This window comes from Amblyraja radiata, chromosome 11 (assembly GCF_010909765.2).
Source record: "Amblyraja radiata isolate CabotCenter1 chromosome 11, sAmbRad1.1.pri, whole genome shotgun sequence".
NCBI lineage: Eukaryota > Metazoa > Chordata > Chondrichthyes > Rajiformes > Rajidae > Amblyraja > Amblyraja radiata.
Window position 1 is genome coordinate 33,733,217 of NC_045966.1, and position 24,524 is coordinate 33,757,740.

The 24,524-nt window shown below is 44.1% G+C and overlaps 1 protein-coding gene across 1 annotated transcript in view; it reads left to right on the forward strand.

Moving 5' to 3' along the window:
• Nucleotides 1-214: 214 nt before the first annotated feature.
• ctnna1 (catenin alpha 1) overlaps nucleotides 215-24,524 on the forward strand; it is a 124,977-nt gene continuing 100,667 nt past the window's right edge. Inside the window, exons 1-3 of the mRNA XM_033029663.1 lie at nucleotides 215-587; nucleotides 13,035-13,149; nucleotides 15,168-15,363. Of these exons, the coding sequence (XP_032885554.1) occupies nucleotides 13,045-13,149; nucleotides 15,168-15,363 (301 nt within the window). The 5' untranslated portion in view covers nucleotides 215-587; nucleotides 13,035-13,044. The remainder of the gene's footprint in view (nucleotides 588-13,034; nucleotides 13,150-15,167; nucleotides 15,364-24,524) is intronic.

A 24,524-nucleotide genomic window follows, 5' to 3' on the forward strand; every position in this document is an offset into this window, starting at 1 on the left:
TAAATGGTTAAACAATAAACACGTGTAAATAAGCCTTTCGGGGACAAAGATTAGGAATAAAATAAACAAAGAAACTGAACAATTGACAGGAAAAACAATTCGGTTTGTGCCTTGAGAAAAAAAAAATTGGTCGCGAGTGCGTGGCGAAATGTTCGGTGTGTTTTTCCAGGCTCCTCAGTAGTCACACACACACCTGACTCCATGACACAGCTGCTCTGGGTGCGGCGCTGAGATCCGTGGTGTCAACTCTTCCCGGCATCGCGTTGTCCTCCCGCCCCCACCGATTTCGCAATACCCGTACCGTCTTGTCCCTTCAGCGCACACGGGTGGGCGGGCGAGACTGGGTGCAGCGCCCGATCTCCTGCTTTGTTTCCTGCTCGCCTTGCACTTCCGACCTCTCCTGGTGCGGGGGTGGGTGCGCCGACTTTACTCGGAAGCGCTTCCAACCACCCCCTCCGCTCGATGACTCGGGAAGGCTTGGTTTCCAAGTAGTGTTGAACCAGGGCGAGAGGAGGAGGGATTAAGCGGCCGGGAGTTGACCGGGCAGGAACTGGTTGGGAAAGGGAGCAAAATAAAACTTAAACCAAGTAAGTGAGAAGTGTTAGTATTTGGTGGTGTGTGGATGTGGGTGGGGAAGGGTTTTTGCGACTGAAGGTGGGCGCGTTGGCGGCGCCGGTTGGAAAGTTCCGTTTGGAACTCTTTGGAAGTTTAAATGGCCGCAGAGCAGCGCGGGGCTTTGTTTTAATCGCTGGAGTGGACTCTGAGGTTTTGTTTTAATCGCTGGAGTGGAGAGTTTCCTTTGCTGTCGGGCTGCACAGATTTTTCAATTCTCCTCCGTCCACTACGATCGGTGGGTGGAAAGAGTGTGACTCCCCTTGCGTCCCGACGTGTCGGCCGGCCGGCCGTCGGTGTTAGGCCGCATCCTCCTTGTTATTGTTCTCGGGACACCGGAGAGGAGAGGAGAGGTCGGGCCTGTCCGGGCTGGCTCCAGTCTTACCCCGGCAGGCAACGCCCGCCGTTTCTGAATGTACTTTCAGTTTCTGCGCACGCAGTCTGAACATTTACTTGTCGAAGACTAAATAAAGTCTCTGTCACTTCCAATATAATTCGTGCAATTTTGCAGTGGAAGGTCGAAAAGTGGTCATTGCAAACGATCGAAACTACTTCAGACGCCCGGCGAAACCTCCCGCACTTAATCCCAGAGCCCCATGATTTTAAGTATTTCTGGAATGTCTCACTATCTCGGTGAATCTGTGTCGGTAAAATCATTTTTCCCCTTATTAAAGAGTTTTGTTGCGGGGCTGTTGTGCCTCATTCGGATAAGATATCTTCCAAACCAATATAGTAGACAAACACAGCTTATTGGTATGATAAATTAAAGTTGGGGGAAGTGTTTCAAATTGTTCCCATTGATGTGAACCTGGGTGGGTGGGGTGGGGTCGAACGATCTAGTCGCACTGTACTCTTGGTTTGTTTTGTGAGCAAGCACCTCATTCAGTCCCAGGATTGAAACTGACGTATATTGAAAAAAGTTAATCATGTTTTGGGCAACCAATTAGATGATAACCTACATATGTTGCCGAGGTGTGAGGGATGATTTTGAAGAGAAGTAGCGATAAAAGGAAACTGATTTGCAACTTTTCTCAGTTTTATTTTTATTTTTTGTTAAGCCTGTTTTGAATCATGAGTATTATAACCTGCCCGTATTGTCAAAGTTGTACAACAGAGTGACCCCACTGGTCAATTAATATAGACAGAATTGAAAGGATTTCATGCTATTAATACAATATAGGGAGTTTTAGGGAAACTTGAATGGGGGAAAAAGAATCGTCTCGTTATTCATTAATGTTCGTGGTACATGTCTCTACATTGTCCTATACACAATCAACAAATAACCCAATTTTATATCATCTTGTAGTTTTGAAGCAGCTATACAAATGAACATGTTTTTGTGTGGTACAGTGAAGAGGATTGCGCGTTAGGCTGGAGAAAAGGAGGTTATAGATAAAAAACAAACATTTATTTATAGTTTCTGCTTAAATCTACATTGTGACATAAGTCGTTTAGTTTATTGATAGGCTAATTTAGTAAGGATCCTGAGTATGTAAGTGAATAAATAAAATGCTCTTCAAAAAAAATGAGGCTTGTATTCTGTTTATAAAAATAACTTTTACACTCTATCTTGTTTACTGCTACTTTCTTGGAAATTGTTCTGCAGATTAATTCTGTGTACACACACAGCCACCTTTGAGTCTTGGGTACGTGGGGTTGCTTATTTGGTCATGTTTTCTGATTTGCATTAAGCTGAATTTACACAAAGGAAACAAATTAACAAATGTCTGAAGAAGGGTTTCGGCCCGAAACGTTGCCTATTTCCTTCGCTCCATAAATGCTGCTGCACCTGCTGAGTTTTTCCAGCATTTTTGTGTACCAACAAATTAACATTTATCGTTTAATGATAGTATACTCATTTGTACTAGAGGTCGGTTTTAAATTCGGTCTTTTTTACTATATCACAATGTTAAACATTGGTAAATATGTTTGGATATGCTTCTTGTTCTTTCTCATCAAAGTGGAGGACCTTGTTTAAACAGTTGTTACATTATTAGCTGTGTTCTGAAGGTCCAGCATGAACAAATCCACGATTGTAAGTCGTTTTAAAGTTATGATGCATTGAAATGACATGTTTGCATGAAAAGCAGTTGGATTTGTAGTAGACAATAGGTGCAGGATTAGGCCATTCGGCCCTTCAAGCCAGCAACAGTGATCGAACAGTTAACATTATTTTGCATATATCTGGATTATAGGGTTGAAAGATGTCAGAGAACGAAAAGGGAATAGAAAGTGTTTGGACTGAGGCAATAGCAAACATAAATCAGTAAGCACAGGCATGAAAGGTGAACAGAAGGCACAACGTTGAAGTAATATGTTGGCTGGGAATAGGGGAGTGGTTGTCGGACAAGAAATAGAGTGCAGGGATCAATGAGCTATTTTCAAATTGCAGCTTAGAATCAGTCATATTGCATGGAAACAGACCCTACACCCCAACCCGTCCATGCCGACCAAGATGCCTATTTGTCTGTCCCTGGCTGTACGCCTTTCCTATCCATGTATCGGTTCAAAAGTTGTTTTAAATATTATTATTGTACCTGCCTCAATACTTCATCTGGCAGCTAGTTCCGTATAGGGGGGTTGCACGTAAGGTTACTGGGTCATAGGGCTTGATGCACGGAGCCGCACAATCCATCTGGAGGACATCCGTAACTTCCGGTATATGTTAATAATGCAAGAAATGCGTACTTTCCCATCTGTTAAAAACTGCCAAAATGTTGAATTTTTGCGCTGTAAAAAATTGTGGAAGTCGGGGTAAGTGTGAGAGACATGTACCCAACTTCAGAATTTCAAAAGTGAAGCGAATTTAAGGTAAGGAGAAAGCGAGAGCTGAAGGGACAACAGCAGCTAAAGTGCTTGGCGAACATTGGCCGTGCAGATATCGGAATTGAAAATATTGGGAATTATCGCGTTGGCTCACTGCATTTCATCAACAGTAAGGCATTATTTGTGGTTTTTCTCGATTCCTTTGGTATCTAAAAAGTCTCAGAAGTGATAAATCTGGCTGTAAATTTAGTTTCAGAGGCGTTTTCTTTTTGTATGTAAAAACCCACTTGAGAACCATGGGCGATTTTAAAATTTTACAGCCAGATTTATCACTTCTGAAACTTTTTAGATGCCAAAGGAATCAAGAAAAAACACAAATAATGCCTTAGTTGATGAAATACAGTGAGCAAACGGCCAATGTTCACCAAGCACTCTGGCTGTTGTTGTCCCTTCAGCTCCGCCTACCGTCATTTCTCCTCACTTTTGGAATTCTGAAGTAGGCTAAATGTCTCTCACGCTTATCCCGATATCCATAAATATTTACAGTGCAAAAATTGACAATTTCGGCAGGTTTTAATGGGCCCACTACGCTGGAAACAATGGTAAGTGCTTACCTGCAGTTCATCGCGTGTACTCCATTTGGAGTAGCTTAGCAACAGTACGGGTCATGGGTCGTGACCCGACTGCCGTGAAACCTCCCTATACCTGCCATCATATGTGTGAAAATAGTCCCTTCAGATTCCTATTAAATCTGTTCCTTCGTACAGACCGATGCCCTCTAGTTCTTGGTTTTCCCTACCCTGGGAAAAATACCTCTCTCTATTTCCTTCATGATCTACACCTCTATAAGATTATCCCACAGCCTCCTACATCCAAGGAATGAAGTCCTAGTGTGCTCAACCTCTCCCTATAGCTCAGGCCCTTTGATCCTGGTACCATCCTAATAATCATTATGCAGTTTTTGGCATCTTTCCTAAAGCCGGGTGACGTAAACTGAACAGTATACTTCAAATGTAGCCCCATCAGTGTCTTGTACAACTCTACCCGAAACGTTGCCTATTCCTCCTCTCCATAGACGCTGCCTCACCCGCTGAGTTTCTCCAGCATTTTTGTTTATCCCAATTTCTATATTCAATTATCCAGCATTTTGTGTATCAAAACAGCATCTGCAATTATTCTTGAAATTACATTCTATATTCAGGTCCTAGACTGATGAAGGCCAGAATGCAAAAGCTACCTTCACCACTCAATCCACTTGAGATGCCACTTTCAGGGAATTACGTACTTGTAGGGCATAGGCATATATGCATACAACACTCCCCATGGCCATGTTTAGATTTTCCAAGAAGTAACACTGCAAACATATCTGCATTATCTCCATTTGCCATTCCTCTGCCCAGTTGAACATGATCCTTCTGTAATTCTTGTAACCTGTCCTTGCTATCTATGATGCCACCTGATTTAATGTGTTCTACAAACTTAATCATGCCATGTACATTCTCATCCAAATCTTTGATATAAATGATAAACCACAATGGGCCCACCACCGATCCCTGAGGCACAGGTGTCCAGTCTGTAAAACAACTTTACGCCATCACTTAACGGTTTCGTACTATTAAGGCAATTCTATATCCAGTCTGTTTGTTCTCCCTGGATCCTATACAATCTAACTTTCCAGAGCAGCTTAACTTGCAGAACCTTATCAAAGGCTTACTAAAGTCTATAATGACTATATCTAAGGCCCTGCCCTCTAAAAACTTCTTGGTTACTTTTCAAAATGCTCAATCAAATTTATAAGACATGATCTTCCATGCACAAAACTATGCTGACTTTTCCTAATGGATATATTTTCCCTCAGAATCCTCTCAGTTAACTTGCCTACTTCTGATGTTTGGCCTACTAAATAGTTCCAAGGTTTTTCTTTGTCCCTACTTCTACTTCTTGCGCGTGGCGTGCACAGCCTAAAGTTGTAGGACAACTTGTTCTATTTGATCTTATTTGATTGTGCACACCAGGTTGATTGCATTCGTCGAAACAGGGCGGACCACGTGAAGGTTGCAATAGACTACTTAATATAGACTACTTAAAAAGAGCTCATTAGCCACCCTACAATCTTCCAGCACCTCACCCATAGCGATTGTCTATTTGTATATTCAGCCAGGGCTCGCTCCGGTGATTTCTTCTCACACTTCCTAGAGTCTGCTTGGAAAGGCTCCAAGGGGTAAATTTTCTCATGTGGAGGTTGATATCTGGAATGCATTGCCAGAGGAGGTGGTGAAATCTGATACAATTACATTTAAAGAAGCATTTGCACAGATAATTTTAGTCGGAGAGCTATAGAAATAAAAGTTGTTTGATTTAATTAGAGAAAACAAGCATGGATTTGGCAAAAAAGGGCAAATTAGTGTCGTGCCAGCTTCAGTCGTCTTGTTGAGTCTCATTATCTGTAATTTGTTTTCACCTAGCACACGGCTAACAATGGCCTGCTTCCTTTATCATCATTACTTTTCTGCATATTTTTCAGTCATCTATATTACTAAAACTTCGTGTGTGTGTGTCTGTGTCCCCTCTATTCGTGATAAAATTATAAATCTAACCGTTTATTTTCAAAAATTCCCTGTCCCGATCATTGGAGTCATTTACCGTCACGCACCTTTGTTGAGCCGTCCCACGTGGCTATCAATAGAATAGACGCGAACATCCGACCTCAAAAGACCGTGGAATTCAAAAGTCCCCTACCTTGTGAATTTCTCCTGATTCACGGGACGAGAAGCGTGTGAAAACTCAGTTTTCTGCTGCATAGCGGGTACGTACCTTTATTCCGCGCCATTCCCGAACGGTGCTGAACTCTTGGGGGGGGGGGGGAAACATCATTCTTTTTTGATTTGTTCTGGAGAACAAATCATGCCATGTGCCATTCGGGAAACGATATGGCCAGGCATGGCCTTCCGGCGAGGCCATCCTGGGCTAAAGGCTTGAGCCACCATTTCCGTCATGGCCACAACTGCAACTTAACACCCAATCTCCATCCAGCTCCAGCTGTCGCGGCCGTTGCATCTTCCTGTGACCCGATGTCCCTCTCCACGCCCGGCCCTCTTCAGCCCTTGTTCCCCGGTGGGGGCAGGGGGGGCTGGGGGAAAGGGCTGAAGAGGGCCAGGCGTGGAGAGGGACATCGGATCATGAGAAGATGTGACTGCTTTGTGTCCGGCTGGAGCTGCTGGAGATCGGGGGTAAGTAACCCCAGCCCCAAGCCCTAACCCTAAGCCTAGCCCCAGCTTCAACCCCAGCCCAAGCCTGAACCCTAGCCATAAAGATAGTTTTAGTCATATCCATCACGTGACGCTCCCAAACTTGATCATCTCCACCATGCTGAGCCATATCCGTCACATGAGTATTTTATGCTCATAATGTGTAAAATGATATAACAATTACCATAATAATGAATTGTAATTGATAAATGAACAGTATGCTTCTGCAACTTCATCTGAAGTTAAGGTAGACAAAAATGCTGGAGAAACTCAGCGGGTGATGCAGATCTGGAGCGAAGAAAATAGGCAACGTTTCGGGCCGAAACCCTTCAGACTGACGTAAATATTGTTTTAGAGGAAGTTGGTGAAAAGTTATGTGAAGGTTACCATACTTTTTTCGGCAGTAAACTGTTACGAAGGTTTAAAATCAATGCGTTAGACTGAAAAAGTTTTCTTTTTGGTGGTTTATTTGAGGAAGATACTCTATAATTTGAAAGACTGCGACAAAAATTAGATTATATATTCTTAAATCAGTTATATTTTGCAGTGTTGTTCATCATAAAAATATGATGGATATGACTGAATGCAATGGGCAACCTGGAAAAAGAAGAGGAAAAAATAAATTAAATTCTCTAAAAGATTGCGCCAAACATATTTTTCCCATAGTAGAAATGTTCATCTATGTGAAACAACATTCAAAGTTGCAAAAATTTAAGTTTTTTTGAGTTTCCACAAACTTAAAAGTAGACACTGACGAATCACCCGTGTGTGTGTGTGTCATTTCGGCACAATCTGGTTAATTCCTATTTTCATCCAAACGCTAGGCCACAGCCTTCCCATTTTTTACACATCCTACTCACATTTTTCCCCTGGAGGCAATAAACATCTTCCTGTCACATTTCCACCTATATTTCTGAACTTTTTGATCCGTGAAATTTTAAAAACAACCCAAACTCACCTATTTTGAGACACTCCGATAGGGAGGGACACTCCAGCGGCTGCCGGCCGCCCGGTGCCTGGTGGGGAGGCTGATGCCGCGGGCCGAGCCCGGCGACTGGGTCTGGGCTGGAGCCGAGCCTCAAGCTGGAGTGAGGGCCGAGCCCGGGGCTTGGGATGGGGCCGTGACCGGGGCTGAGAAAGGCTGCTGGTGGAACCAAGGACGAGCCTGGGTCCAGGGTCCGGGACGGGGAAGTCGGAACCTGCACTGGAGCACAAGCGGCGGCTGAGCTGACGGCTGGAGGCTGCCACTCGAAACAAGGATGGGCCTGGACTGGAGCCCAGGCGGCGGTCGAGCTGACGATTGGAGGCTACCACTGGAACCAAGGACGAGCATGGATCGAAAGCCTGGGCCGGGTCGAGTACGAGAACCAGGCCGAGTTCCAGGCCCTGGCGTTGCTCTACGACCTGGGTAGGTCCTGGGGCAAGGAATGGGAGTGAGGGGAGGAGGGTGAGGGAAATGAGGAGCGAGATGGGGTAGGCTCACTACCCATCTCCCTCTCTACCCCTAACCCGCCAAGACCGCGACCCGCCCTCTCGACTACCAGCCCTCGCTTCCGTACACAAGCTACCAACCCTCCCCAGAGGAACAAGAAAGAGACTAGCCCAAACAGACCTCTCTAAGAGAAACCCCTCCCCGAGCTCACCCCCCCCGCTCTCTACCCTCTCCCTCTCTACCCCCCTCCCTCTCTACCCCCCTCCCTCTCTACCCCCCTCCCACTCTACCCCCCTACCGTCTCTACCCCCTTCCGTCTCTACCACCCCCCTCCCTCTCTACCACCCCTCCCTCTACCACCCCTCCCTCTCTCGGGAGTGGTGAGTATTGGGACCTGTGGGTATTGGGAGTGGTGAAATATTGTGTTCAGGGACCAGCCCTCCCCTATAATGCCGCGCCCCACCCCCGGCGTTGGGGGACGGGACCCAACGGGTCCCACTTTGTCTAGTTAGTTCTGAATCTCTTTATATCACCATCTGTTCCTCTCGTTTCCCTTTCCCCTGACACAGTCTGAAGAAGGGTCTCGACCCGAGATGGCACCCTTTTCTTCAGAGATGCTGTCTGACCCGCCGAGTTACTCCAGGTATTTTTGCATCTTTGGTTTAAACCAGCATCTGCAGTTCCTTCCTACACTTCTTCTCCCTTTAACTTTGTGTGGGCAGTGTCTGATCTGCTACTTTATTACTGCTAGCTTAGTGACTGCCAGTGATTGCATTACTTTGCTGCAATAAAACAAAATTCTGAAAATAATCAGTCAACAGTGATTCTGAAATGATGCTGTATTTCTCTGCACATGCGTACTGAGTATTTCTAACTCTTTATTTCCAGCAGTTTCTGCAGTTATTTTTTATTTTTTGAGAGATTTACCACATATTTTACTCCTGCCTGGGATATCTTCTCAGTTTTTAGAGTGTAATTAATTTTGAATGCTGATCTGGTGGGAATTGAGGGTTTAAAAGAGGGCTTCTAGCACTGCTAAATAAACCAGAACTTTTGTTAAAGCATTTTCAATTTGCTTCCTTCTATGTAAAACTTGCAGTGTTTGTAATTATTTTGAACCTTCATATTGCTGAGTAGTTAAGTATAATGCATCATGTTGAATTTAGCTAATATGTATACATTTGTATGTTAAACTATTTAATTGTGAGTATGCTTTAAATAGTTTTACTTTTGCCCACAACCAGTTTTATAATTTCGTGTGCTCTTATTCATAGATGTGCAAGCTTTGTATGTTGCCTTGTATTGTTCTTTTTTACTACTTTCCTTTACGCCTGTCTTACATAAAGCTTCTTCCATAAATCCTTTATAATTGCACTTTCAATCTTTGGTCATCTTTTTGCAACAAGGTGGTGATCTGCATCTGCCACTTCGTAACCTTCATCTCAGTATCCTCATCTCTGATAAGAAAATAGTGAAGATGGGACTTGAATTTATTCAATGCATTTCATGTGAGGTCCTGAATTACCTTGATTACTTGAAGTGTACTAGTCGCTGTAATGGTGTAGAGAAATGCATAATGTGCACAACAAATTAGAATAACTGTTAGTTGGTCAGGACCAAGGCAAGACCTAGGGAGAGCTGATCATAGTCTTCAAAAACCTTAGGGCGATAACATATGGGGCGATAACCCCTTCTCATCTATCATCAATGCAAAAAGAACGGTAGTCAGTGTCACTGAAATTGAGGCTATCTGGTTGAGTTATTGTTGTTTCTCAACCACTGTTTCTATCGGTCCATCACAGAGACCAGACTTCCCACCACTGACTCCATCTAAATTTCACACAGCCTCGGAAAAGCAGCCATCTAAATCTAAGTCTTGTTTCAATTCTCCTCTCCCCGCTCCTATCGGGCAGAAGATACAGAAGCTTGAAAGTGCGCACCATAAGACTCCGCAACAGTATATTTTCCTTTGTTATCAGGCACCTTGATGGTCCTTCCATAAGCTAGTGCACTGTCCGAATCACCTGTACCCCATTGCTGACATTGAACTTTTTCCATGGAACTGGTGCACTACAATGCTGAGAACTATATTCTGCACTCTGTTTCTTTCTCTTTGCTGCGTTGTATTTGAGTTTGACTTGATTGTACTTATGTGCGGTCTTAACTCATCTGATTGGATAGCATTGCAAAACAAAGGTTTTAACTGTACCACACTGAATGTGACAATAATAAATCTAAAGCTAACCCTATCAGTAATGCAAATGTCAAAACTCTGGTCGATCAAAATATTCAAAGACAATATTGGGGAAATAGGAAGGCTTGAGAATAATTGGTTTGGAGTCTAGATGTAAAAAGTGAGATGTGAAGAAAACCTTTCTTTGATTGTGTTCAAGAAGGAACTGCAGATGCTGGAAGATCAAAGGTACACAAAAATGCTGGAGAAACTCAGCGGGTGCAGCGGCTGTGGAGCGAAGGAAATGGGTGACGTTTCGGGCTGAAACCCTTCTTCGGACTGATGGGGGGTGGGGGGGAGGAGGAGGAGGAGCCCGAGGGCGGGGGGATGGGAGGAGACAGCTCGAGGGTTAAGGAAGGGGAGGAGACCGCAAGGCTAGCAAAATTGGGAGAATTCAATGTTCATGCCATCCGGACGCAAGCAACCCAGGCGGAATATGAGGTGCTGTTCCTCCAATTTCCGGTGTTGCTCACTCTGGCAATGGAGGAGACCCAGGACAGAGAGGTCGGATTCGGAACTTTGATTGTGTTTGGATAGGGAAAAGTGAATGTGGAAAAGGCAGATCCACTTAGTTGGGAATGAAAGACTGATAGCGAATGCTGTTGTGAGCACTAATGGCTGTAAAGATCACAAAATATGAAGAAGAATGGCCTTAATTTGTTTTGGGTGCCATGGCTGATATAGAAACTTGGAAAGGTTTAAACACAGAATCTGTACATAGGGATTTGGTAAAGAAAAATTGGAAATGGATACATGTTTTATGTAGGTACATTGAAAGCAGCTTTTTGCTCTTTTTGGAAATATCAAGTGTTTACAATGCAATGGCAATTGAACGCACAAACCTACACTAGGTCTAGACTTCATTCTGATGGCAAGGTGGTAGAAGTAACTGTTCTTGTACCTCATTATTAGGATTTAGTTATCCAGAATATTGAATTGTGTTGACACTTTGGAGAAGTAGGCAGCCGTGAAATGCTGAAATTGAAAATCAAAACATTGTGGAACTTCAAATAATCATTTTCACCTGGCTTATTTTTCCAGTCTAAGTCCGAGCCCCTCACTGTGGAAACGGGGGTCAAACAGCGATGCATCATTGCACCCACTCTGTTTGTCATCTTCATTGCTGCCATACTTCACCTCGTTGGTGAAGAGCTGCCACAGGGGATCTCAATCCTCTACAGAACTGACAGTGGGCTCTTCAACCGTAATAGGTTGAAGGCCAAGAGTGAAGTCAGTAACACCGCCATCGTGGAGCTTCAGTCCGCGGACAACTGCACCGTTGCAGCACACTCTGCAGAAAACCTTTAGGGCATCCTGAATGCCATTGCCAAGGCATACAGAGCCATGGGCCTAGCCTTAAATATCAAGAAGACCCAGGTCCTACATCAACCTCTACCCAACCAGCCAACCCACTATAAAAGTGGACGACACCACTCTTGAAAACGTTGACCACTTCGCCTACCTTGGCAGCATTATTTCCTCAAAAGCTGACATTGACTCTGAGGTCAACCATCGCCTGAGTTGTGCCAGCGGAGCCTATGCCAGACTCAGGAAAGACCGAGACCTAAAGGCTCAAACAAAACTGCTGGTCTACAGAGCCATTGTCCTCTCCACCCTGTTGTACTACCTACAGCACCTGTATGGACCACCTACAGCAGGCACCTGAGAGCCCTGGAACAATACCATCAAAGATCCTTACGAAAGATTCTGAGGATCAGTTGGGAGGACAAACGCACCAAAATCAGCGTTTTGGAGAAACCCAACATGACCAGCATCACCACCACAATAATGCAGCACCAACTTCGATGGACTGGCCATGTCATCCGCATATCTGACACGCGTCTCCCTGAACAAATCCTGAAGTCTCAATTGAAGGAAGGTCGGCGAGCCCCCAGCGGGCCAAAGAAATGCTTCAAGGACAACATCTGACGAAATTCCACATCACATCAAGCAACTGGGAGCACATTGCACTGGGCAGGCGTTCCTGGAGGAAATCTGTGCAGGAAGGAGCTGCACTTCACAAAATGGAACTACGCCGTGTCGCAGAGACAAAGCAACAGCACCGTAAGGAGAGAGAGAAAGGGGCTCGACGACTACCAACCATCGCCAGTCTCCACTGCCCACGTTACACCAAGGTGTGTGGATCGCAGATCGGTCTCTACAGACATTTGCAGACCCACAAGTAGACGACCCTATGGAGAGGAGAGGACAGTCGTACTTGTTTCGAGTGACCGCCGATGATGATGATGATTTTTTCCAGTCTTCTGGCTAGAGATACTTTGTTACAGATTTGAATCTATAGTAGAGCTCCAATAATTAGCTATCCATTTCTTAAACAATTGGGTTTCCAAGCATCTGACTTGCCAAGTCCTGTTTTTCCCAGCATCCTTTCAGCTCACCAGGTTCACTGGAAATCAATATACTACTGTGTAGCGTCTTAAAAACAAAATAAAATTAAGTTTTGGATCAACAGAATTTTACTGTGGTGGAAATGAAATTTGCTGTAAAATGTGTAAGTAGTCTTAAACTTAAACTTCCATCCATTCTTTTGCTCTGTGCTGCCCATTTTATATTGATGTTCAAAAGTTTTTATATTTAGTTTCAAATCTTTGTTCTGCAGTTCCTCCATGTGGGCATGGAGGCACTGGTCATTTATAAACAAAACTTTTACTTTGCTTGCGTATATTGTTTTGACTAATTACTTAATGTTTCAAGTTTTGTATGTTAATTTTTAATCTGACAGGCAAGCAAGCATGACGACTATAAACACTCAAAATATAAGTTTCAAATGGGATCCAAAAAATCTGGAAATAAGGACGTTGGCAGTGGAACGTCTATTGGAGCCATTGGTCACACAGGTATGCGATTGTGGAAAAGGTTAAAAATGTCAAATTGCTCTGCTAATGGAGGGTGGGGGGAAGTTTGGTTTTGGAAAATGGTCTTGAGAAATTATTTAACTAGCTATTTGGCAGCAGTTATTCTGCTTTTGACTTGCAGTTCTTACCTTTGTGACGTTACACAAAGATAATAAACACTTCAGGATAGGAGTACTAATCTTAGCTGTTTTGTTATTTTGAATATTTAGTTAATATTTAATTGAAACTTGGAAACAAGCCGTTTAAATGGAAAATAGGTACAGGAATGGAAAAAAAGGACAGAATTTATCCTGCTGAGCCAATATTGCCATTTATTTAGAGATATAAATCTATTTTGGAATCTGAGCTCAATTCATTTAGTTCTCATATCCCTTAGTATCAACATTATCAACTTGTTTTTTAATTTTATTTGCCTTGATTTAAAAAAAAATCGGTCATATGTATTTTGGTGATGAAGCATTTCCTGAAGTCAACCCCAAATTGTCCCACATTTTATTAAATTAAATGCACGTGTAATTTTCCTTCCTCAGATAAATTCTGGAGCCGTCTAGAAGGAAGTAGGGGATTTAAAAAAAATCCATTCTAACCTAGTAATCATTTGAGGCATCTCCATTTCAGATCACCTGCAGAGAGGGTATTTTGGACAGTAGGTTTCGGAGTATTGCATATGTTTTTTCATCAAGAATGAATAATCATTTTATGCTACTCATTCTGTTCAATTATGGATTGCTTTCTTTAACCTCTTTGAACCATAACATGGAAATTTAGTCAAATAGTTGTCAACATGGAAATTGAGAAATATGTTGACGTTAAACACCGTATTTCCCGGCAAGGAAGACGCTATTTTATACCCTAAAATAAGGCCCGAAAATTTACCTGCGTCTTGGAGGTCGAAGGTTAGATTGTTAGCCAAGAAAGATTGAATGGTGGTGCTGGCTCGAAGGGCCAATTGGCCTACTCCTGAACCTATTTTCTATGTTTTTATGTAATAACAAATTTCCAGAAGTTTATCCAGAATAGGAAAAGGATGATAAAACCTCTTTGTGCAGCTTTGATATGGTACCTTGTCTTGTGTGACTTGTGCATAAATATTAGCCAATGTAGTGGGATATTGATGCTTCTTGGAGGACATGACAATTCACTTGTTTTTCACCAATGGCTTTGTACATTCTTTAAAAAAAAAACCCAAAAGATGCAAATGGAAATCCTTTCATATGACCTTGCTGTCCGTACCCCCCCCTCCATCCAATTATCTAATTTCCTGCTGAATGATTGCTTGAGTCATTTACTACTTAATGTTGCAAACGTCTGGACTTCCTTGATCCTGACAGCCCCACCAACTCCTATTCATGGGAATATGCTCGATCTTCGAGAAATCTTATTATCCCTCCTAGTTCTATGTAACCTATTCGGTCTCACGCCCATCCTGATTCTCCTCGCTCACTGCACGAAAAGTAATTTACAGCAGCCAATGAGCCTATCATGTAGCATGTTTTTGGGATGTGGGTGAAAGCTGGAACACCTGAGGGAAATCAAAGTAGCCATGGCGAAAATGTGTAAACTACATTCAGCAATGATGATCAAGAGCAAAACTGGGTTGCTGGAGTTGAGAAGTAGCAGTGCTATCAACTGACCCAGTGCACAATGCTATTCAAATGCTCTCCAGGCTCTGCACCATTGGCTTATGGTCATTCAAACATAGTGCAAGTCCTGATCACCAATCAATACATCCTTGCTGACTGGTTGCCTTTTGTGTTTAAGTTCCTGTCTCTTGTTTCTTGCATCTGTACATCCCTACCATTAATCTGAGGTCCCTGTTCATTCATCTCTTTTTTTTGCACCAATGCATTCCTTTTAACTGCAACTATACACTGGCATATCTGCTTTAAGTTAAAACCAAGCCATACGTCACCCATGAACATTGATGCTATGCAAATGCAAGTTTTGTCTACAGATCTTACAGCATTTATGAAGATTTTAAGATAAATTTTACTTTTCAGGTGACTACCTTGGTTAATACCAGTAACAGAGGACCATCTAACAAAAAGAAGGGACGTTCTAAGAAAGCACATGTTTTGGCTGCCTCTGTGGAACAAGCAACTCAGAATTTTTTGGATAAGGGTGAGAAAATTGCTCTCGAGAGCCAATATCTGAAGGAAGAACTGACAGCAGCTGTGGAGGATGTACGTAAACAAGGTGTGTGTAACTATCCTGGTTTAAAAAAAATGTTGCACGTGCATCCTTAGGCATTTGTGCTATATTTTTGCCGAATGACGCCATGCTGGCTAAGGCTTTTCTCCAATATTGTTGTATTCGCAGTGTATTCTTTCAACCTTGCTAAGACCATTGATACTTTGCCCAATAAGGGCTGAGAATAAAGATATTAGGTGGCCCACTTGGTACATGAGAAAACGTGCTTAAATCTTAAATCATATTACTTTTCTTTACCTCTTGTGGTTCAAGAAATGGCGACATCTGCTACCAAAAGCAAGAAATTAAAGCCTTGCTTTGCTTCTGAACTTGTGGACTTTTGCAGGTCTGTTAATTTTTTGTCCAGACGAGCACCACTTGTAAATAGCCTTTCCATGAGTGGCAGCAAGGCTATGCACAACATGGTTTCATAAAAATGTAATCACCCATGATGTTGGTGGAGGGAGCAAAGTCTTGGACAGTGACTTGGGCAACGATGGACTTCCCTGATTCTCAAACGGTATTGTTATTGAGATACCGTGAAAAAATATATTTTATGTTATCCAGGCAAATCGCACTGTACATGTGTACAATTAAACCAGACATTGCTACAACAGTTAGTGGAAAAAGAGAAAGGTACACCTCTGGCCCATTGCAGTCATTGAACTTTGTGGAACTGGTGTGCTACAATGCTGAGAACTATATTCTGCCCTCCATCTTCCCCTTTGTCTTATCTATTGTCCTTGAGTCTGACGATTGTATTTATGTATAGTACTATCTGATCTATAGTATTATCTTGTGGAATAGAACACAAAACAAAGCTTTTCACTGTACCTCCATATACGTGACAATAATAAACCTAAGCCGTTGGAATAGTGAGTAACTTGGAGTGAAACCTGCTTTTACACTGTGTTCTTGGTGGTAAAAGTTATATATTTGGAGACATAAATGGAAATCAAAGTTGTGCAATCATCAGTGAATATCTTCAGTTCTAATTTTTGATGGAAGAAAGGAATTTATATCCGGTGAAGATGATTGACCTTGGGGCATTCCCCAAATCGGAACCATCATCTGTTCGTGAAGGGTATGGTTCTAATCTTTTGTAGTTTCCTTGTTATACTGATTGGCTTCTGTTTTACAAGGGCTTGAAGTCACGGGCAGTCTTGCTTTGCCTGTGGAATTCATCTCCTTGATGCATATTTGGACCACACATTAAAGCGATGATGAATTATGTACCTGAAATGGTTCATAGTGAAGCACCAAGTTGTATGTTGTTGGATGAGAATAAGTGATATTTGATAGCACCGTCAACATCTTCCACTGGTGATTAAACATAGAATATGTAGTTATTAGATGGATTGGATTTGTTATTTTACTGAACATATACCTGGGCAATTTTTCACATTGGAAATCAATTAAAGCTTGGGAGTTTCAACATCTGAAATGAAAAAAAAAAACGAATTTCAAATCTGGAATTTTCTTAATATTTGTCCCTCCTACCGATTCCTGTCTACTTCAGGGAATGGACGTTCTCTGTAGTACATGAGAACTAAGAGTGGTTCACCAGACCGTATGTGTATGGGAATGATGATGATTTATGTTCTGTGATGAGACTTTATGCAATCTAATGTTAATTTGTCATTTGCAAAATCCTGCAATGGGCAGTCAGCAATTTGAAGGCCTTGTTTCCTGATGCCAATGCTAGTAGTTCAGTACCATGTTAAATCAATATAGATTGATTGAAAAAACAAATGCCAGAAACACTCAATAGGTCAGTCAATATTTATGGAGGCAGTCAATGTTTTGGGTCAATAACCCTTCACTAGTAATGGTTGTGAGAATTCGAGCATGTTTTAAGTTGTAAGTTTTTAACACCTGCACTAAGTATAATATGATGTGTATTCTACCGAGTTGTAAGAAATGCTTTCTAGTTTTGTTACTCATTGTAAATTAGATTTTGTTCATTATTGCACATTGGTAGTGAATTGCAGTAAAAAAATATGGAAGTGTTTTGATAATTAGTTTAGGTTTGGTGGTGTACTAGTTATCTTAATGGACGAGCAGTCAGAATTCTGGTGTGAATTAACTAAAGAAGCTGAAGTTCAAGTAACTAAATCTGTAATTAAAGAGTCTCAATCGCAGTGGCAGTGTCCATGAATATTGTAATACCCAATCTGGCAAATTTACGTCCTGTAAAGAGGGCTGGTATCCTTAACGGGTCTGGTCTTTGTGACTTTAGATCACCACTGCAGTTAACTTTATAATGCTGCCTCCAGTTTGGGGTCTATTGTGGATGGACAATAATTGGCAACACTAGTACTGAAAGCCCCAGCTTCATGGATGTAAAAATACATGTCTTGATAGATTTAGTTTTTTGAGCAATTTTTTTTGTGTTGATTGGGCAATCTTGCAATGTGAACATTTTGTATTGAATTACTGAAGGTAAGAAAATTTGAACATTCTGATAACATCATTTCTTAAAACACATTCCTGATTTGAAAATAAACTATTTTAGTATATTATAATTTTATAAAGTATCGGATGTTGTGTTCAGAATAAAATTATGCCTTTGACTCATAGTTTATGACCAAGCCAGCAAATAGTAGATAGCATAAGATACAGTTCTTGATATGGTTTGTTATGAAATTTTACTCATTGCAGACACATACTGTATTTCCCGGCAATGAAGACGCACCACCATTTTCAGTTGCTAAATTTTGAAAAAAGGCTGGCGGGGCAGGATCAAGTGTTTGGTTTAGTGCAGGGGTCGGCAACCTTTTTTGCATAGGGGCCAGGACCCATGTTTGTGAGCGGATGGCGATCTGCAGTTTCCAGATCGCCTGCGTGCCCGGGGACTGGCTGTAGTTCCCAGATCCCTCGCATCCTTGGGACTGGCTGCTGTTCCCAGATCTCTCGCTTCCCAGGGACTAGCTGTAGTTCCCAGGTCGCCTGCGAGGCCCGGGACTAGCTGCAGTTAGCAGGTCGCCTCCCCGGGATTGGCTGTAGTTTCCTGGTTAATTGCGAGCCCTGGGACTGGCTGTAACGCCCAGGTCACCTGCGAGCCCCGGGACTAGCTGCAGTTTCCAAGTCGCCTGCGAGCCCTGGGACTAGCTGCAGTTCCCAGGTCGCCTACCCCGGGACTGGCTGTAGTGCCCAGGTCACCTGCGACCCCCGGGACTAGCTGCAGTTCCCAGGTCGCCTGCCCCGGGACTGGCTGTAGTTCCCAGGTCGCCTGCGAGCCCCAGGACTAGCTGCAGTTCCCAGGTCGCCAGTGACTCCCGGGTCTAACTGCAGTTCCGCTGTCCGGACCCGAGCTACTGAGTGAGTTGCTGACATGATCCCCGACCCCTTCCTTCTCAACGCTTGCCTTCCCCACAACTTTACACCTGCCGGCCTAGCCGTACTGACCCGGGCCAGACTCCCCACACGCTGTGCAAGGAACTCTTTTCCCCCCAGCGGTTTTGTCCTTTTACAGTCGCTGTTCTATTGTTCTATGGGATAGCCAAGTCTATCTTTCTTGGCTAACAATCTAATCTTTGGCCTCCAAGACGCAGGTAAATTTTCAAGCCTTATTTTAGGGTAAAAAAATAGCGTCTTCATTGCTGCAAATACGGTAACTAATGAGGGAGGTGCCACGATCATGAGGCCTACCTGCTCTAGTGTATGTCAATCAATCAGCCTGCCAACTCTTGTGGAAAATACATTTTCTTTCCAGTTTTAACATTTAACTTGTTTCTCACCCAATTCCTGGGATGGATCTAACAGGCATTCACTACTTGCAACCAGTAGTTTTCCTTTCCAGTTTAAAAACACCATTCCATGTTATCAGGTTGTTGCTTTCATTGTAATTGATAAATGGTAATGCACTAGAATGACTTTAATTGAAGCAAGTGGTATAATGCACAACATTGGAGGGTAGCTAATGTTATCCCACTTTTAAAGAAAGGCAGGAGAGAGAAAACTGAATTATAGACCAGTTAGCCTGACATCGGTGGTGGGGAAGGTGCTGGAGTCAATCATAAAAGATGAAAGAGCGGCACATTTGGATAGCAGTAACAGGATCGGTCCGAGTCAGCATGGATTTACGAAGGGGAAATGATGCTTGACTAATCTTCTGGAATTTTTTGAGGATGTAACTCGGAAAATGGAGAAGGGAGAACCAGTGGGTGTAGTGTACCTGGACTTTCAGAAAGCATTTGATAAGGTCCCACATAGGAGATTAGTGGGCAAAATTAGGGCAATATGGTATTGGGGGTAGAGTGCTGACATGGATAGAAAATTGGTTGGCAGACAGGAAACAAAGTGTAGGGATTAACGGGTCCCTTTCAGGTTGGCAGGCAGTGAGTATTGGGGTATCGCAAATCTCGGTGCTGGGACCGCAGCTATTTACAACAGTGAGGAGGATGCCAGGAGCATGCAAAGTGACTTGGGCAAGTTCAAGTGAGTTTATTGTCATGTGTCCCTGATAGGACAATGAAATTCTTGCTTTGCTTCAGCACAACAGAACATAGTAGGCATTGACTACAAAATACATGAATAAATAAACTGATAAAGTGCAAATAACAGATCATGGGTTATTAATGTTCAGAGTTTTGTCCAAGCCAGGTTTAATAGCCTGATGACTGTGGGGAAGTAGCTATTCCTGAACCTGGTCGTTGCAGTCTTCAGGCTCCTGTACCTACTACCTGAAGGCAGCAGGGAGATGAGTGTGTGGCCAGGATGGTGTGGGTCTTTGATGATACTGCCAGCCTTTTTTGAGGCAGCGACTGCGATAGATCCCCTCGATGGAAGGAAGGTCAGAGCCGATGATGGACTGGGCAATGTTTGTATTGTGTTTTTCTACTTTTTGTAGTCTCTTCCTCTCCAGGGAGCTCAAGTTGCCGAACCAAGCCACGATGCAACCGATCAACATGCTCTCTACTGTGCACCTGTAGAAGTTAGAGAGAGTCCTCCTTGACAAACCGACTCTCCGTAATCTTCTCAGGAAGTAGAGGCGCTGATGTGCTTTCTTGATAATTGCATCAGTGTTCTTGGACCAGGAAAGATCTTCAGAGATGTGCACGCCCAGGAATTTGAAGCTCTTGACCCTTTCAACCATCGACCCGTTGATATAAACGGGACTGTGAGTCCCCATCCTACTCCTTCCAAAGTCCACAATCAGTTCCTTGGTTTTGCTGGTGTTGAGGGCCAGGTTATTGTGCTGGCACCATATGGACAGTTGCTCGATCTCTCTTCTATACTCTGACTCATCCCCATCAGTGATACGTCCCACAACAGTGGTGTCGTCAGCGAACTTGATGATGGAGTTCGCACTATGACCGGCTACGCAGTCATGAGTATAGAGTGAGTACAGCAGGTGGCTGAGCACGCAGCCTTGAGGTGCTCCCGTGCTGATTGTTATCGAGTCTGACACATTTCCACCAATACGAACAGACTGTGGTCTGTGGATGAGGAAGTTGAGGATCCAATTGCAGAGGGATGCGCAGAGATTCAGTTCTGCGAGTTTGGTAACCAGCTTGGAGGGGTTGATAGCGATAAATGCCAAGCTGTAATCAATGAATAACAGCCTGACATATGAGTTTTTGTTGTCCAAGTGGTCCAGAGCGGAGTGGAGGGCCAGCGAGATCGCATCCACCGTTGATCTGTTGTGGCGGTAAGCGAACTGCAGTGGGTCCAGGTTTTTATTGAGGTAGTAGTTGATTTGCGCCATGATCAACCTCTCGATGCACTTCATCACCACAGGCGTTAATGCCACAGGTCGATAGTCATTGAGGCACGCCACCTTACTCTTCTTGGGCACTGGTATAATTGATGCCCTTTGAAGCAGGTGGGAACCTCAGACCTCAGTAGTGAAAGGTTGAAAAAATCTGTAAAAACTCCATCCAGGGCAGGTTGGGTGAGTGGGCAGATGCATGGCAGATGCAGTTTAATGCGGATAAATGTGAGGTTATCCACTTTGGTAGCAAAAACAGGAAGGCAGATTATTATCTAAACGGTGTCAAGTTGGGAAATGGGGAAGTACAACGGGATCTGGGAATCCTTGTTTTTCAGTCAATGAAAGTAAGCATGCAGGTACAGCAGGCAGTAAAGAACGTGAATGGCATGTTGGCCTTCATAACAAGAGGAGTTGAGTATAGGAGCAAAGTGGTCCTTCTGCAGTTGTACAGGGCCCTTGTGAAACCACACCTGGAGTATTGTGTGCAGTTTTGGCCCCTTAATTTGAGGAAGGACATTCTTGCTATTGAGGGAGTGCAACATAGGTTTGCAAGGTTAATTCCCGGGATGGTGAGACTGTCATATGCTGAGAGAATGAAGCGTCTGGGCTTGTATACTTTGGAATTTAGGATGAGAGGCTATCTGAAACGTAAGATCATAAAGGGTTTGGACACGCTAGAGGCAGGAAACATGTTCCCGATGTTGGGAGAGTCCGGAACCAGGGGCCATAGTTTAAGAATAAGGGGTAATCCATTTAGAACCGAGATGAGAAATCACTTTTTTACACAGAGTTGTGAGTCTGTGGCATTCTCTGCCGGAGGGCTGTGGAGGCCGGTTCTCTGGATACTTTCAAGAGAGAGCTCGATAGGGCTCTTAAAGTGGCTTGAAGGGCCGAATGGCCTACTCCTGCGTCTATTGTCTATAATTTGCACAATACCTAAATTGTATCAAAAGCAATTTCAAAAGTGTCTGGTCACTTCTGACTTAATATTTGTTGTACAACTTACCAGCCAGCTTTTCTTGATTTAAAAAAAGTGATAATCCTGGCCAGGGAAATTCGATTCCCTTGTATTCATTCATTTAGGCAAACCAGGCTTGGATTTACTGCCTTGTTCAGTAAAGGAGCTAGCCGTGATCTTGCAAGTCTTCTGTAGACGTTAGTTGCAATAGTTGGCTTCAGTTCAATTGCAGTAATGGACAAAATGTGATTGTTAAATGAGTCATTTCGCAACTCATGTTGCACTAGGTGAAACTCTGTTATCTGGTAAAGTGGGTGAGGATGTCTTGTGTTTTCCATAAAAGGTAAAATAAAGCTTGTGGAATTTGTAGCTGAGTCATCTCCTTGCTGTGGAATTCTACTGGCAAGCAGCCATTTGTTATCATTTAAAAAAAAATTCTAATCTTTACCAAAGAACATATTTTGATACAATCACTTTATTTCGTTATAGTGTGTCTATTTTTTTAATCTGCAAAACAAAATTAACTTTCCAATGTATTTTTATTGTTTTTGTTTTTTTATCTTTGTCGCACTATATACAGTACATATCGTATTTCCTGGCGTCGAAGACGCACCCCCATTTTGAGTCGCTAAATTTTCAAAAAAGACTGGCGGGACAGGATCGAGGGTTTGATTTAGTCAGTAGAAAGGAAGATGTGAAACTCCTTCAAGGAGGCAATGAGGACTGGGGAGCCTCCATCTTCGCCTGTGCGGTTCAGGTCTGAGGGACGGCGACTTCCTGGCTCATGGAGATCACATAAGGAGGGGAGAGAGAGAGAAAGCCCGGGACGGAGCAGCCAGCCTTCTGCCCAGTAGCTACCGGCCAATCATCACCTCCACCAGTTGCGCCTGTGCCAAAGGACACAATGGCTGACAGGCGGGCAGTAGGCGCTGAGGTGGTGACCGGGTCCGCTGTCCGGTCCCGGCGGCCGCTCGCAGCCACCCGAGCAACTTCCCTCCATGGCGGCAGCAGTGAGTGTGTTGCTGGCATGATCCCCGACCCCCCCCCCCTTCTTCTCAACGCTCCTGCCCTCCCCGCAACTTTACCCCTGGCGGCCCAGCCAAGTTTGCTACTTTATGCAACCCAGGCCGTGCTGACCCGGGCCAGACACCCCACAGGCTGTGGAAAGGAACTCTGCCCCCCCCCCCCCCCCAGCGGCACTGTCCTTTTACAGCCATTTCCCACGTCACACAGTTCCAGGGTCGAAGGCGTGGCAGGTTCTACGGAGCAGTTGCTACGAGAGTGGCATTGCTCGGCCAACTCCAAGTCTCTTTCTTGGCTAACAACCTAACCTTCGGCCTCAAAGACGCAGGTAAATTTTCGGGACTTATTTTAGGGTAAAAAATCGCGTCTTTGACGACCGGAAATATGGTAGCTACATTTAATGAATACTAGACCAAGTGGGACGTGTTGGTCCCTGTCTCACAGGAGGGCTGGTCCCCGAACGCAATATTCCACCACTCACCCAACTGCGCAGGCGCGGCTGACGGGTTCCGGTTGTGACGCTAGAGATCCCCGTTGTGACGTGAGACATGGCAACCCTCCCCAAGTGCGCCTCGCCATTACTCTTCCTACCCCTATCATCCATATTCCCTCATCCCCAGTACTTTCTTCCCCTCTTCACCCTCCCTCTTTCCACTCTCCTCCTCCCCTACCCAACTCCCTCCCTCGCCTCTCCATCCCTCTCCTTTACCCTACCCTCAGTCACTCCCTGCCTCCCTCCAGAACACCTCTCCTCTCCCTACCACCCTTTACGTCATAGTGAGGTGGAAGGTGCTGTGGTTTTTTTTTAAACAGTGTTTTTTTAATGCAAATGAGATCCCATTGTGGGCTGTAACCAAAGATCTTATAGCAGAGCAAGATAGACTACTCTGAAATCCAATGGACTGACGTGTAGTATGTGACGGAACGTCACGGCCGCCATTTATTTAAGCGTAAGGGAGGGAGAGAGAGAGATCGAGAGAAGAGAGGGAGAGAGAGATTCGAGAGAAGAGAGGGAGAGAGAGATCGAGAGGGGAGAGAGGGATCGGAGAAGAGAGGGGAGAGAGGGATCGAGAGAAGAGAGGGGAGAGAGGGATCGAGAGAAGGGAGAGGGATCGAGAGGGGAGGGGGAGAAGGGGGAAGAGGGAGAAGGGGGGAGAGGGAGAAGGGGGAGAGGGAGGGTGGAACGATAGCATGTTATAACGTTCAGCCGTCCCATTCCGACCAAAGATTATAGAGCAGAGCTCCTCTAGTATCTTTGATTGCAACCGCCGCCGCCGCTGCACGCCACGGCCCACCATTGCACCCAAAGATGATAGAGCAGAGTTGTATAATCTTTGATTGCACCCTTCTTCACGGCGGGCTTGTGATCTTTGCTTGTGATGTCTCGACAATTCGAGGGCTATAACGGGTAACAGCCGCCGCGTTCACGGACTTGAATCTGAGCTCGAAAAATCTCGTGGTCACTGGGCC